Raw genomic sequence first — 16,512 nt, forward strand, 5'->3', positions numbered from 1 at the left:
CAATAATAAAATAATAATAATGCCAATCGAATAATATTTTATTGTTTTTAAATTTAGTATGTATAAAAAATATTAGATATTTATGTTCTGTATAAATATATAAGTAAATTTACATTTAAACAAGTAAAAAAAAAATGAATATATAAAAAATTCTTTAAGCAAACGACAAAAATCGTGTAATTACTGGTTTTATGATAATTTATATAAAATAAAGTATAACACGTAAGCTTTTAAATTTATTTTTAATCGATTTAATATGTTTAAAAGTTAATATTTATCAAATAAAAGATGATGATGAAAGTTTATCAAAATGGGTTAGTATTTTTATAAATCATAGAAGCGATTTATGATTTGAGTTTTTATAATTTTTTACACTATTGCATAAAAAACCGTTCATTTTTATTATAGAAAATTGACCATCATAAAATTTGGTTTTCTCTCTTTGATACGTTTTTTAATAAGTGTCCTAAGAAGTGACCAAATAAATTATAGAACCTTAAAGTATATATAGCCTTTAGGAAATATAAAATGGAATATATTTTACATATAGTAAACCATTTCACATTTGGATGAAGTGTATAACCATCGAATTGATAATTAAAGTAATCTAGAAGATTTGTGAGGATATTGTTTCTGATTTTTCATATTTAAAAATACCTTTCGTAGTTATAATAAAATTAAAAATAGTATGAATATTGTAACAATATTTTTAATTATTTTTTAAATGAAATCATAACAGCTAATTACCAGTTTTTTAGATAATAAATTCATAAGATTATTTTAAATACGAATTAAATTTAATTATTACATTAAAACAGTAGATATAATTTATTACAAACGAATAAAAATTTTATTTTAAAATGTAACGCTAACTTATATTAACTTAAACTTGACTAAAAATAATACATTAATATTAATGTTCAAAGGTGTAAAAAAAATATCTCAATTTCAAACAACAAACTTTAGTTAAGTTTCGTTTAAACAATAATGTTTAAAATTATTCTTTTTAAAATACTTTTTAAAAGTACCAATTTATTAATTTATCATCCAGTTTTAATAATGTTAATTGTTATTTAACTGTAAATTTAAAAAAAAAAAATGTGTTCACACTTATAAGCATGGAAAATTAGCGAAAAATCGTATATTTTTCTAGCAATCAAAAATTACAATAATATATGCAAGTATAATGAGTATAGGTACTCTGGTTAATATAAATCTATTAAATTTCTTGGAAAACGGTTCATTGATTCTGATTTAATTGGGCAGTCAAACGTAAAAATATATTTATAAATTTAAACATTATATATACTTAATATAGTGTACATTAAGATTTATGTTATCTCATTTTGTGCAAGATGGGAACACAAATTAGTTACATTACCCACGTATTTGATAATAGCCTGCACTCCTATGCAAACACGTAAATATACAACGGAGATAAATATTGCTTATATAAATGTTTTTCAGTTGGCTTCCTGAACAGTGGATTCCATATCGTATAAGTACATCTATGATAGTATACGTTAAACACGTTTATACATGATCAGACTTTAAAATGTAGTACTTAAATAATAATAAAAAATTATGTGCAACGAATTTTTCTTCGCTCTTGTTCTTGCGTAGACTTGACGCAGAGTTAGGACAATCAAAAAATTGATGTTTATGGACTATTTTCAAAATATAGTAGGTAGTCATCAGTGTGTGAGCAAAGACGAAATTTCACGATACAGGTTTTACTACCTAATTAGGGCTGTCAAGCTGTCGACAAAACGGTCGTCCTTATTCTATTACTCGTTTGTTTTATTGATTTAGAAATACGCACTCGCCAATGATAATCAGGATATATATTTTTTTTTTTACTTACTACAATTTTCTTCTAGTTAAATATCTGAGAGTGTAAATGTGTGTGTGTGTGTGTGTTTGTTTGGTTTGCAAACTAAATCTCATTAAATACACACTTGAGACCAAAACTTCTAGTTCAACAACATATAGTTCATATATATGAAAATTGTATAAAGTTCTCTGATACATGAGTTATAAGTGTTATCGTCTTATCGATATACGTATGCAATTTACCTACATTATATAATATATATATATAAAATATGTAGGCTGTACTTGAATTTTCATTTATTACCTTTATTATTATTTACTAAAATCAATAAAGCATTGATTTAATAGTAACTATAATGAATTATTGATATATTAAACATCATAGATCAATAATCATGTTATTATTTTTATGGTAATTAGTTTAAATACTTAAAAAATCATAATAATATGTTTTTAGAACATATCTATAGAAACATAATATTTTAATTTTTACAGTCCTCAAGTAGTACAAAACATCTCAGAAATATGAAAATATAATTATTCTTTAAATAAATTAATAAATTTCAAAAATTACATTTTAGACTGAGCGTAGAAATCAAAAGTAAAATATTTTCAGTAGATATTTTTCAAAATAACTGAGAAAAAAATGAAATTTTACGCAAAACCAGTATTCAATAAAATCAATGTTTTTATGATTAAAAAACAAATAACCATGAACATTTAAAATGTACGAACTACATAGGTATTTTAATTGCGAGACTAAAATTTAAAAATGTATTAAAGTGTTTTTCATAGTGAAACTAAAAGATTTAAAATAAATACGAATAGAATCATTTTTTAAAGATGTTTGAAATTTAAATTTGGATGAAATTATATATTTTAATATGATATATATTTTGAATGACAATGTCATTGTTTTATTATTATTCGAATTCGCGGAACTTAAAACTTTTATGTATATTATATATGTTATTATACACTATAACATTTTAAAATTATAATGTAGATTGTAAATATTAATTGAAGACATTATTTATTTATCTTACGAACCTAATCACATTGTTTCGTAGTATTTACGCTAAAGTTAATAACAATAATATAATGTTATGGTATAAATGCATATTATTGTTATAATTAAATACTAATAGTACAACAAATACTAATGTTTTCAAAAAATAATAAATCAAATTACCGTAATACTAATAATAAAATAAATGACTAAAACAATAGCTATATCAAAAAATATAATATCATGAATTAATACTTGGTGATATATGCTGACAAACTGTATCCGTTCAAAATCGTTTTTTGTATACATTATTGAGCGTTTGATTCAATTTTAACACGTCCATTACAGTGACCCACTCGACGACTAATAATGTACAGCAGACGTACTATTCAAATAATTATTATTATCCTTCTTTATAATAGGTTGGTGTACCGAAATTGCCTATACACTGCGCCGGCCAACTGATATCAGCAATATTACTCACTGTACCTATTATTATTGATTAATAACAATAATTATAACTATATTATGTATTAATATAATTATTACTAGACTAGTCACCAGAAACTAACTTGTATAACGTGCCGGCTTCGAATGAGAAAATATGAAATACAATACTATATTGGAACATGACTGTTTTAGTTCACTGAAAAATCGTCGTCGGTGTAACTCTGTGAAACTATTTCGACCGAGATAAACAATATCATGTGTCTGATTGCATTTTGCACTCGATATATTTTTCAACGTAATTAAAGCTATATTATAAACTTTCCTTGTGTGTTAAAGAATAATCTTTGATATTTTCGTCAAAATCGGAAGTGTGGTTTTTTAATCTATAAATTACAAATATATGAAATACCTGTGTTAAGATTGATCTATCTATCGTTTTCCGTTTTTCCGTTGTGTAATACAACACTTGTGAAAACCCCGTAAAAATCGGTTCATCCACTTCGAAGGTTTCCTGGATAAAGAGATACACAAATTGACAGACAGCCAAATATATCTGTACGACGTACGTGTTTACTGCAATATTACATTTAATCATCGTGTACGTTTAAAAATCACATATAATAAAAAACATCAATGCAATAAATTTTTGATACGAAGTATAAATAGTAAAAATTATTTAGATTGTAAATTATTGAAAAAAAATCCAATTTTTAAAACCTTTGTGATAAAAAAATGTTTAATATCATACTGCTAAAGTTAAATCTTCACCACGTATATTTACATAAAGTATCCGGCGAAGAAAATTATATGCAATCATAATAATTATTTTATTTTTTATATACATTAAGAATGCTAAAAATAAACAAAAAACTATTCTAAATTAGTTAGTCGAAACAAAATTCACGTGTGAATCATCATTTAAGAGCTGAATTTTCTGTTATTTTATTAATAATAGCCTATAACTTTTCTTATCAATAAGCAGGCTATAATCTAAAACAAAAATAATTTTTCAAATAGAACTGGTCGTTAGCTTTTTAATCTATATTAATAAAAGAAAATGTTTGTGTATGTAGTTCATAGCGCCTCCATGCAACATTTTTATATTTAGTTCTTATTGCGAGTGAGGGGTTCACTCAGGGATTTGATTAATCACAAAAAATATTTATTATTTTTTTTTTCGTGTAAGGATAGAATTGAATACATTTTATAACATAATCATTAAACAAAATATGTTAACATTTGTATTACAAGCGATAATTTTATTATCGAATAATTTATAAAGTTTTTAATACTTATAAGAGATCTGTAAAAAGTATTTACAGTATTTGAGATCAGACGTAATAGAATTACAAAATATAATATAACTTAAAAACTATATTGTTTATACACGCCTAATTTATATTTTCATTTAAATTCGAAAATGTGAAAATACCTGGAGGAGGTAGTTTCTAAATGCATATTTTTAGGTATAATTTAATATTAATTTTTATAATCAGTATAATATTTGTAATAAAGTCATTTATTATTTACGTTTCACAAAAAAACATGCGAGTTGATAAAAATGTTTTTCTATACAAAATATTGTCAGCTTAAATAATTTTCTTAAAAAATATTTTTATAAGAATATATTTCAAATTATTTATGAGGTAGATACTGCAGAAGTAATTCTCTCTCTTTTTACGTTTCAAATGAGCAGGTTTGACGGATAGTAAATATTTTTTCTACCAGATCTCATTTAAATACAGCAGTCATAGACTAATAAACTACACATTTTCGAGCATTGTTTGTTTTGAAAATCATAAACAAAATATAAACTGACTATTCCGAGACGGTACATCTTTGTTGACATTTTCATTTACTATTTTATTTTATTTTTTTATCCTCTTTTAAAGTTTAATCATTATTGTGTTTTAATCAAAAATCATAATTCTGGTACAACTACCACTCACTGTAATAAACAGCTGTATATATACTTAGGTACAACGCGTAGTTTTCAATGGTAACACATTTTATTATAAATCTTAATGTAAATCTGCTTTTCATTAATAACTCATTTTTATAAGCGTGCCTATATACAAGTACTTATCATTTATTTATAATATTATAGTTACCACACAATTTAAGTGATAATATTATATAGGCTAATACTTTTTCCCAGCAAACATTCCTTACTTCAAAAGGTTTAAAATTCATTCTAGTATTTTCTTTTTGAAACATTTGAGATGCATGCAAGTTAAACATGTTGTACGTTGGCCTTAAGTAAATGTATCACTCTTATTAGTTATTAATGAAATCAATAAAATATTTTGGCTTTCAAATATTTACCCAAGTTTTTTACTTCACAATTTAAAGCAGAATTTTCGTTTGATCTTTTCGAGTATAAATATTGAAATATTTTCAAAAACAATTTTTGTTTCATCTACATTCTACATATTATTATTTTTAATATCTAATACGAGCGGAGCGACAAAATTTGTGGTAGGCGGTACAGCATGACTATTATAATATTATTATATTATAGCTTCGATATTTTCAATTCATCATGCTGTACATCAACGTTTTCATAAAAATGTTCGTACTGCTTGCAGTCGGATTATTATGAAATTCCGAAATAACTTAATATGTCTATTTCGGAATGACTGGTAATCGCTGTCAAAATAATCGCTCTGTATGAACTGCAGTTTATTACATCTATATTATTCGACTATAATATGCGACCATAAAACGTACGACGGTTCATAAATCGGAATCTCTGCCAAGTACACACTTCCATAATAATATCTTGTTGCGAACGATACGTATTGATAATAACATCATTGTTGCCGTCTGGTGAATCGGCGGTAGTCCAATGACCTAATGTGCTCCAAGCACAATATACATGATATTATATTCGACAGCGAAATCCATCGATGACATTAAAGATTTGTTCGTATTACAATATTCTAATTCACGCCTATAGCTTATAATAGTAATATATATGCCGTTATTTGTGACGAGTATAAGAGCGAGGGCAGATCGAGCATTTATATCTATTTTTTGTAAAACACTTTCAATGGCTTGCCAAAAATTAAACGAAAGCACTGATGTGTGTTTTAAATCTGATATTGAGTATTTTGTATTATTTTTTTTTTTTTTACTTTTAACATTTTTTTGTGGTTCGAGCGTTTGATAATTGAGAGAGCATTGACGCCCAACCAGCATGTACCAAGGGAAAAATTATAATAGTAATATATTTATTATATATTTTATTATAATTTATACATGGTAAAAATATATTTGTAATCTATAGAATCATACGTTATCGTAATATTAAACAAAGTGATGAATATTAATGATAAACTGACACCATAAAATTTGATCAAAATGTATAACTATTGCGCATTAACAAAGAACAGTCCACAAATTATATTCATTTATTAATTAATAATTATTATAAATAATTATAATATTGAAAATAATAAAAACAAATAAATAGCCAAGTACAAATATTTGAATTTATTTGTTTGACACTTAAGCCTATAATTATTTATTAGAACTTATAAATCCTATAGGTCTTTTTTTGTGTTTAAAAAAAAAACCGTTAAAATTTTATAATTAGTCATGTCCCCGATAATTTTAAACTCTGGAAGAGCAAATCAACATTTAATTTTAAAAATGGTATAATTTTAAATTGTATAACAGTACATTTGGAACATGTCCAACGTTTGACCTGTCGTATAATAAGGATCCTCCCTTTATGTTCTGTGACCTTACCACATTTATAATTTATAAAATATAATAAAATATATATTTTACTAAAAAATGATAATGGTTATTTATTGGCATCAGAAAAACAAATAAAATATACTATAATATAATAATGTAATACAGTAATTCCCTTAGGGAATCGAATAGCTAAAGTTCTGTACTTACTACATATTATGATAAAACACAACAAGATTAAAGTTCAGGAACAATACACTGATTTAATCATATATAAGTCGTGCATTGGACCATTTCCGAAAATTTATGGCAAGGTTGACATATGACAGCACCAGATATTATTATGGAATCTAGCAATCAGCTTATTAAGCATAATTATTGTTGAAATGCAGGAGAATTAAACATAAGAACAATGCAAAAACGCCGTTTTTTCGTAAATAAAAATATAAAATATTTTTGTCGATTGACATTATATTTTGTTTACATCAAAGTCTACGTATAATTATTGTAAACTTAAATATTTATTTCTATAGTGAATCAAGTATCAACCTAACACTCGCTTTTCGACATTTCATTATACTTTTAATATTTTATTTTACAATGTTTATACAATATACAAATACAATGTCATGTTTATTATAATTTATGTACGAAACATAAATTGAACAAAACAATTCTATAGTAAAATTATAATGTTTAAAAGATATTAATAGAGTAGATTTTCAGATATCACTACTATCGCGTAGGTATTCCTATGTAAATAAAAATATCACTAGGTATCTATAGAACTAATTAACATTGAACAAGGCAATAAATGTTTAATATACCGCAAATTATATCATTCTATAATAGGTTTGAAATTATGGTTCAAGCATTTAAATTTATATATAAATTCTATCAAACCTATTATTACCCAATGTGACAAATTTTATTTTATTATTTATTTTATTTTTTCTAAATCAGCAAACCGCAGTTAATACAATATGATACAGCATGATTATTAAAAATTAATATTGCAAACAATTTAGTGGAAAAATACATTTTTTAAGATACGTGTTATATTATGATAGTTGATTATATACAAATGTATTTAAAATACCGAACAATATTAAGTATATAAAATGTACCTATAATTCGTGTACCTTTTAATACCAGTATGCGCATAACATATTATGTGATTCAAAATTATTATAATCATTTTCGCTCCTACATGAGAACCAATTTTGAGATAACAGCGTCGGTATAACGTGGTTAGTTCTGTACACGTGTACGGTCCAATCTTTTTAATTTGATGTACGACATGTCCGACTACGACTCCGCCTTTGGCACAATTAAAACTCGTAAACAACGCTTGAATGAACACGATAAAGTATGGCCCTTATACAAAATCAATTGTGTTCATGGACTATACGATATACTGCAGTTTATAATAATATGCATTCGAGTATTGTTAATATGGCCAAATTTTACGTATAGGTACCGACCTATTAAAAATATAGTTGTGTATATAGTACACACCTATTTTTCAACTAGTTATAGATTTGTACGTTATGCATACACCTAATATAATAGAGTATTACTTAATTATTATATTTCACTTTTTTGGTTTTTATAACTAGGTACTGATTTCTCATTTAATTATGTCGGTTAATGTCGTTTGCTAAGACAATTATTGTAAAGTTTATAATATATTATGTAGTTGAAGAAATATTCAATAAAATTCTTAATTCAGGTAAACAGATTGAGTTATTATTAAAAATTAAAAAATATCTTTTATAAAAAAGATTCTCACGCGTTTATCAAAAAACAGAAATTATTTCTTATAATTTCTCGGAACTAAAAAGTAGAATACAACATAATACAAACAATAAAAAAAAAAAATCATGTTTTATAATAAATCATATAAATAAATTAAAATACATAATTATGTATATTATATTGTATCAAAACAAGTATACCAAAAAGAATCTATATTTAATAAATCAGATTTTGGTATTAATTTAAAATGATAAAAATAATGTTACAACTTTATAAGTGAATATTTTACAATAATAAAACATAACGTTTTTACAAAGTTCCATTTATAGCATGAAAAAATATAAAGAAATTATTTTAAATGTGATTTCAGTTAGCTAAATCTTGTAAATAACAATTCACGTTTGAAGTCTTTCGTTTTTGTATAAGCAACTATAGTCTATATTTATATATAATTCTACTCCACAATGTTACATAACATTCAAAGAATTTGCAAATTCATTAAGTCCCGATAGTGGCGTGCAGATAACACATTTTTGAGGCAATTGTCTCAAAACAATTTAAGTGGATGTGAATGGGAAACTTCAAACTTGATAACATTTAAATTTAATTGTATATGATTTGAAGGTTGACAGTTATTTTAGATTCTGTCCGAAACGAAAATTAAAATAAATAAATTGATTTTTCAACGGTATTCTTTTGTTTCGTTCTTTGTAAAAATGTTATGGAAAGAGACGAGTGTCATGCAAAAACTTTAAAGACGATAATAATAAAGAAATGCACAAAGTAAAATTGGTAATTTTTGAATATCCAAACCTATTGTGCAATGTACAAAAGTACTTACATTATTACTAATTAATTATTATTAATCAATTCATACATTCAGTAGTAGGTAACTTTTTTCACTGAGTATTTAGATTAAACAGTAATTTAAATCATAATTTAATGCCTTTCTTAGATTTTTTAAATGTATTTTTTACTATTTTTCATAAATTAAAAACATATTATCTCAAAATATAAAATGCTGATACGTCAATAAATTTGACATCTTAACAGACATTATAGTGAATTGTTAAAAAATAAATTGTTATTGGTAAGCACTTATAAGGTGTTATAATAAAACATTTATTCAAGACTATTTAATAATAAAAAAAAAAAACTGTTGAAATATTTACCTGTATACAGGTAAAATACATGTTATTGTAATAAATAAATATATTAATTTAAGGCAAAATAATACATTTTCAATTAATAATTGAAAAGTAAATATTTTACACTTCAAACGTATATTAAACTGGAAAGTCTAAAAAGTATATATATTATATGTGTAATAAACAACAAATACATGAATAAAATAAAATAAATAAATAATTTATTATTTTTCTATTTGTTTTTACTTTAACCTATTAGTACCTAAGTGTTTTAAAAATATAATAAACAATATATTAGCCATTAGATATATTGTAGCCAATAAGTATAGTTTTAAATATAAGTAATCATTAGTTAGGTACTCATTAGTATAATAAATTATAAATATTATTTATACTTGTAATTTTTACGTATTTTAAAGTAAAATTAAAATTAACTATAATAATTGTATACCTATATTATAACATAAGTACTTACATAATAACAGAACCACATATTATGTAGGTACCTAATGTTAAATATTAGCCACCAAAAATAGTGTCTATTATACGTAAAATACATTCTTTAGAAGTTAAAATGGAGACGAGAATCTTATTTACTCACAAATATTTAACTAACTGAATTAAATCTACGTGAACTATAATAAAACCATGAAACCATAATAATATCGTATTAAGTAAATAAACTTTCTATTCCTCCATAACCTATTTACGTCTATCCATTTGATTTTGAATGCAATTATGATTAAATGAAAAAAGTCAGTGTTTAAAATTTTAAAAGTGGTCTTTATTCAATCACATTGTGCTACAAAATAAAAGGGGAACCTAGCCATCCGTCCCTGACCGCACCAACATAACAATCGTACCTATAAATCGTCGGTTTCGCCTTTGACGCCTTTACGAGTCAATTAAGAAACGAGATTTAAAAAATTAAAAACTAATATCGTACACAGCAGCGTCATCTGGCTGCTAAAATCAACGAAAGTTGTAGTCTGTGATCAGCACACACAACACGCGTTGAAAATAATAATGTAAATTATTCAAAAAGTCCATTAAAACGACAGTGGATGATGACAATTTATTAATCTATAATGAACGATTAACTGGTTTCTATATTCATCAAAATGATGAATATTTTACATCTTTCTTGTTATTTTTTAAATTATAAATATTTTTTTAGTTTGCGATTAGTGGTAGGTACCTTTTTAAATTATCATTTATCAGTATCAATAAAGTAGCTTGTGAGAAGGGATTTGGATTTTTTTTTTTTATTATTATTATTATTAGAAGAAGAAGAAGAAGAAAATAACCTGAGTAATTTAATTTGTGCAACTATGCAAAGAAACTATCCAGTGATGACACTATCAGTCTGATTTTTTAATGTTTAAATAAGTAAACACTTACCCTAAGGAATGATGATTTAGAACTAGTATTCCTATCTGGTTGTAAAAATGTGATAACTTTGACATCCCACCGCAAATATTATATGTTGCCACTAATTGTCTTACGTTTATTTACGTACAACTTCATGGAAAATTCTACAATATTTTAATTATTAAAATAATGATTTCATGGATATCTTTCAAGATTGTTTCACAATTTCAGATAATTTTAAAATTGTGAAATTGTATGTGTTGTACATTTGAAAGACAAGAGACAACACATCAGAGTGTGACGTCCTCTTAATAAATTATAGCAATATTATTATCATTGATTATATATAGTATAATTATATTATATATATATATTATATAATCAATGCTATTAAAATACATTAAAATGTGTAATTATAAAACAATATAAACCAATATATTAATATATTATACAACCATTAATCATTATATTATTATGTAGATACAAATTTAAATTTATTCATAATATTTATCTGTAGTTTACCAAGAGGACGAGCATTCCCTTTTTTCTTTAATAATTAGACTACTTTAACACATTTCGGTTTTTCAAAAGAGAACTTACTTTTTCCTCTCTACATTATCTGGTAGATAATAAATGTTGAAAAATTAGAATCAAACTCTAATGAGTAGTTTTTGAACTATTTAACTATGTGTACTGACTTCTGAGTTCTGGGGACAATAGATTCATGATATTGGTTTGGAAGGTATGGGAGCTGGTGATAGTGACATAGTGATAACTGATAACTAATTATTAGATATTACTGATAAATATAAATTTAATTAATTTAATTCGTAAAAATGTACCAAGTGGCAACTATAAATACTAGATTCAATATAACATATATTTTATATTTCTGCAAAATCATTTTTAAAGACCATCATCCATAGTTTAAACATTTTGATAACTGAAAATCTACTCATTAGAATTTTGAATTAGGTATATCATTATTTTCAAAAATGTTATGCACTAAATGATTTACAGTTTGTGAACTCCAATAAGAAAAACAAAGGTGTGTATTGCTACAAAACACTCAAATAGTACAATTAATCTCAAAAATTTAAAAATATTGTTTTTGAATAAATTTAAAAATAAAGAAAATAATTAAAGTAAGCACATTTTAAAATAACTATCTTTATCTTATCTAAAAATAGTTTTTGTTATATCCAGGCAGGACTTATACTTGTTGAATGGGTATTGAATAAATATGTGTACTCAGAATGTACCGTTATAAAAATATTATAATAAACTTTAATTGTTATCATTCATAAATTACAAATTACAATTTTCTTTAATAATGAAAATCTCTATACATTTATGGAATAAGTAATAATGAAAATTTCAAAGAAACCTAAAATAAGTCTCAACTTATATAATAGACTGAACAAATAAGGAATGCATAATAAATAAAAACAAAAATAAAATAGTTCTCACAACACAACGGGTATATATTTAAATAAATACATTTTTGTTGTTTTTTTTTTCAATGATGTAATTAGTAAACATCATTGTTAACATATCAACTATTTGATTAACTGTAAATACACGCTTCTGTCGTAGATTTCATATAGGAATTTAATCGGATTAAAACATATTTTAGAGACAATATTTCTCAAAACTTGTAGGAGAGGATATAGACACGTGAACAATGGCAACAAGTGATTGTGTGGCATTGCTCCTATGCTACTTAAACTTACGATACAAACTCATATTATACGGTCGAGGAGAGGGGGGAGGAGAAAATATTACTCTTCTTATGGCATCTCAAACTTGCGTGAAACACGCAGTAGCAAATGCGCAACGGAAATTACATTTAATTTTGAAAAAAAAAAATAATAAATAAATAAATAAATAAATAAAATCATGTTTTTTCCGCGCACAATAATAATAATCATACATATAATAAAATAATAATAATAATAACTAAAAATAAAATACACACTATACAATAAGAATAAATAAGATGAGAGTTATCATTCGCGGTTAAATGATGGTATATAAGGTGTTCATGAGAGAGAAAGAAAATAGAAAAAAAATGATATAATTGATTTTTAACGTGATAATCCTACACAAAAAAATTACATAATATGATATTTTTATGTGTGTATGCCTAAAATATAGCATAATATCTGATGAAAATGATATAATATATTAAATTTTAGTTAACTATTTTATCGTACAAAAATAAATGTGCATTGAGCAAGAATCTTTTTGTACTCGCTTATATTGAAACAATTTAATACCTTTCATAACTTTGAAAAATACAACACGAGTTGAACAACAGATTAATTTGATTATAATATTATATATGGTTTGGGCAATAGTTGGTCCTGTAGATATGTGTGAAGTTTTTAAGATTAGTCAAAATGTTAAATTGTTCTAAAGGCAATTGAATAAATAAACAAAACATAGAAAAACTGAAATATTTCTTATTAAATTATTAGAAGAAAAAAACGTAAAGGCCAGAAATAAAATATTCTTTAATAAGCCTATAATAAATATCTTCTAAATCTAAAAAACAAAATATTTTTGAAAAGTAATACGAGGGGAAGAGTATTTTTTCATTTTTTATGCTTTTCATTATTTTTTTTATTATTGAGACGTGCGGACGGACGTGTAAATAATAGATGTGACTAGTAGTTGATCCGATTAAAGATTTTAAGAATGAATTTTATTCTTCTTTCATTTGTAATAATCTAGTTGTTAATAAACCATGGTAATTTTTTTTTTTTACTCGTTTAAATATTATTATTATTTTTTTGTTTTAGTTTGTTTATAAGTAACAATGATTTACAGATCGGACTCGCCATATAAGGCAGTTGAAAATGACATATAGTCCAGGGCACCTGGTACAGCGTTAACGCCTTTGTATGGAGCCATGCGCTGTATACAGTATTCTGCCTGATCTGGTGGAAGTTCCCGCCTTAGTTCATCAGACAGTATGTATGGCTGTAATGGAATTGATGAAAAATTAATAAACAAAATATATATTATAATATTTTATATAAAATAATTTGATTATACCTTGTCGCCTGCTAGAATGCGGAACGAATCAATCACTTGTTCAGCAGTATCTGTGTCTGTAGATTCTCGAGTCATAAAGTCCAAGAAAGCATCAAAGTGCACGTATCCAGTACTATTGGGATCAACTACAGCTAATATGCGTTGGAAATCAATTTCACCCTGTGCATTATAAGATTATTATTAAGGAAATCAAGAAAATATATTTTGAACAACAAATTATGATTTACCTGTCTATCCTTTCCAATGCTATAACCAATGGACACCAAACATGATTTAAATTCTTCAGGTGCCAATCGGCCAGTACGGTTCTTGTCAAAATGATTGAAGCTAGCCCTAAATTCGTTAAGTTGTTCTTGAGTTATACCCTTGGAGTCTCTTGTTAATATCTGGTTTTCTACTTCATTCACATTGCGGTTGATGGATGTCAACAATTGTTCCCATCCAACGCGTAGTGTCTCCATTGTATATTGAGTGTACCTACAAACAATGCATTAGTTTAATAGGTATCGCACATTTTTTTTTATACACATTAAGTTATTAACTGTACCTGTTTTCGAAGATCATACCCTCTTGTACAGCTTGATGGATTTTCTCTAATTCCTCAATATGTGGTTTGTATGCAAACACATTCTGTTCGTATTGTTTCAGTTGGTGCAATTGATCTTCCAGAGAACCTTGCAATCCCATACCGATGGCTGTAACAGCATCCATTTGTCTTTCAATCCAAGGACCCACTTGATTTGACTTCTCCGCAAATTGACGACGTAGCATCTCATTATCTACAAAACAAAATTAGTTATAAAACAAAGTTATACATACATCCATTGCAGCAAAACATTGCAACAATTACTTTGTTGTTTTCTGAGTTCAGCTTGGAGAGTCGTGTCTCTTTGGGGCACTAGATGTTTCACTTCAGACCATTTTTTGCTTAAATCCTGTTAATAAAAATATATGTAAGTCATGTAAAAAATAATAACCATTACAAAAATTATACATACACTAGAAGTCAAAGTAGTGTATGGGTTCTGAAGACCACCAGGTATTTGGTATTTTTGTACAGTTGATTCAACGTCTTTAACAAGTCCAATGATAGAATTATACTCTTTGTCAGCATCAGACAAAGTAGCCTTAAATTGTCCATGTGCATCAATCAATCCTTGGATTTCTTCAACAGTGTGTACAATAAACATGTCCACTAAATCTTCACGAGTACCATCCAACCAGTTGTTGAAAGGCTAATTTAGAATGAAAATTATAATTAATTTTAATTTGTATGTGTCTTAAGATGTAAAACCAAAGTTTGTTTTCTCTCTTTATCTTGTACACAATAAAGGTATAAAACTCTTTGATTCAGTTTAGGAAAAATGGGTTTATTATACATTTTATAAAGAAGAATATTTCTTATGCATTGGCATATTAAAGTAGCATTAACTTAATTTCTCTTGTTCTTAATTATTATTAAATATTAAAAAGTGAATAAATGTTTATGTGACAACTCATTAAGCCAGTACTCAGAACTACTTCTTTAATTGTACTTACAGCTGCTCTTTTGGCGAATTCCAAATGCAATATATCAATTTTCTCTAATATTTTTTCTGCGTCGTCCAAATCAGTTCTGCGTTTCTGTGTCAAGCTGCCTAATCTATCCCATTGGTCACAAATACGTTGACAGCGTATATTTACACTAGTACTATCATGATATTCCAAGGTACTAAAAACAGATAAAATACCCAACATTTTATATATTTATAATAAATAGCAATAATATCTAATAATAAGGAATTATTAATTTACTTTAATTCATGTGCAATAGCTGCAATTTGCTCAACTCTGTCTTGATGTGCAGCTAGATCACTCTCAAAGGCTTCATGTTTTTTTTTCAAAGCCTTCAGATCATTTAGCTTGCATTGCCTGAAGTCAGAGCTCTGCAACATCTCTTCTTTGCCGCGTGTCCAATCTTCATGAGTGTCTGCCTTGGCTTTAAACTTTTGTGCCAAATGTTCCAAACGTTCTAGTCTCATCATTTCAGACAACAGCCAGTCTTCAAATGACTTTTCAGACTGTTCAAGACCTTTCCATGCATTGGCAATATCCTAATAAATTCAATTTACAAAAATGTCAATCAACTAGTGTTTTTGTAGGGAAAAAGAAGAAAAAAATGACTACAAAAGAGAATTTTAC

General features: G+C 25.7%; 1 protein-coding gene across 3 annotated transcripts in view; it reads right to left on the bottom strand.

Moving 5' to 3' along the window:
- Nucleotides 1-12,731: 12,731 nt before the first annotated feature.
- The window catches only part of LOC114125111 (alpha-actinin, sarcomeric), a 32,625-nt gene continuing 28,844 nt past the window's right edge, over nt 12,732-16,512 (bottom strand). For all 3 annotated transcript variants that reach the window (XM_027988612.2, XM_027988611.2, XM_027988610.2), the window contains 8 exons: nt 16,126-16,424; nt 15,871-16,042; nt 15,330-15,566; nt 15,182-15,266; nt 14,879-15,110; nt 14,559-14,808; nt 14,332-14,490; nt 12,732-14,256 (listed from right to left, as the gene is read on the bottom strand). In XM_027988612.2, the coding sequence (XP_027844413.1) occupies nt 14,098-14,256; nt 14,332-14,490; nt 14,559-14,808; nt 14,879-15,110; nt 15,182-15,266; nt 15,330-15,566; nt 15,871-16,042; nt 16,126-16,424 (1,593 nt within the window). In that variant the 3' untranslated portion in view covers nt 12,732-14,097. The remainder of the gene's footprint in view (nt 14,257-14,331; nt 14,491-14,558; nt 14,809-14,878; nt 15,111-15,181; nt 15,267-15,329; nt 15,567-15,870; nt 16,043-16,125; nt 16,425-16,512) is intronic.

This window comes from Aphis gossypii, chromosome 3 (genome assembly GCF_020184175.1).
Source record: "Aphis gossypii isolate Hap1 chromosome 3, ASM2018417v2, whole genome shotgun sequence".
NCBI lineage: Eukaryota > Metazoa > Arthropoda > Insecta > Hemiptera > Aphididae > Aphis > Aphis gossypii.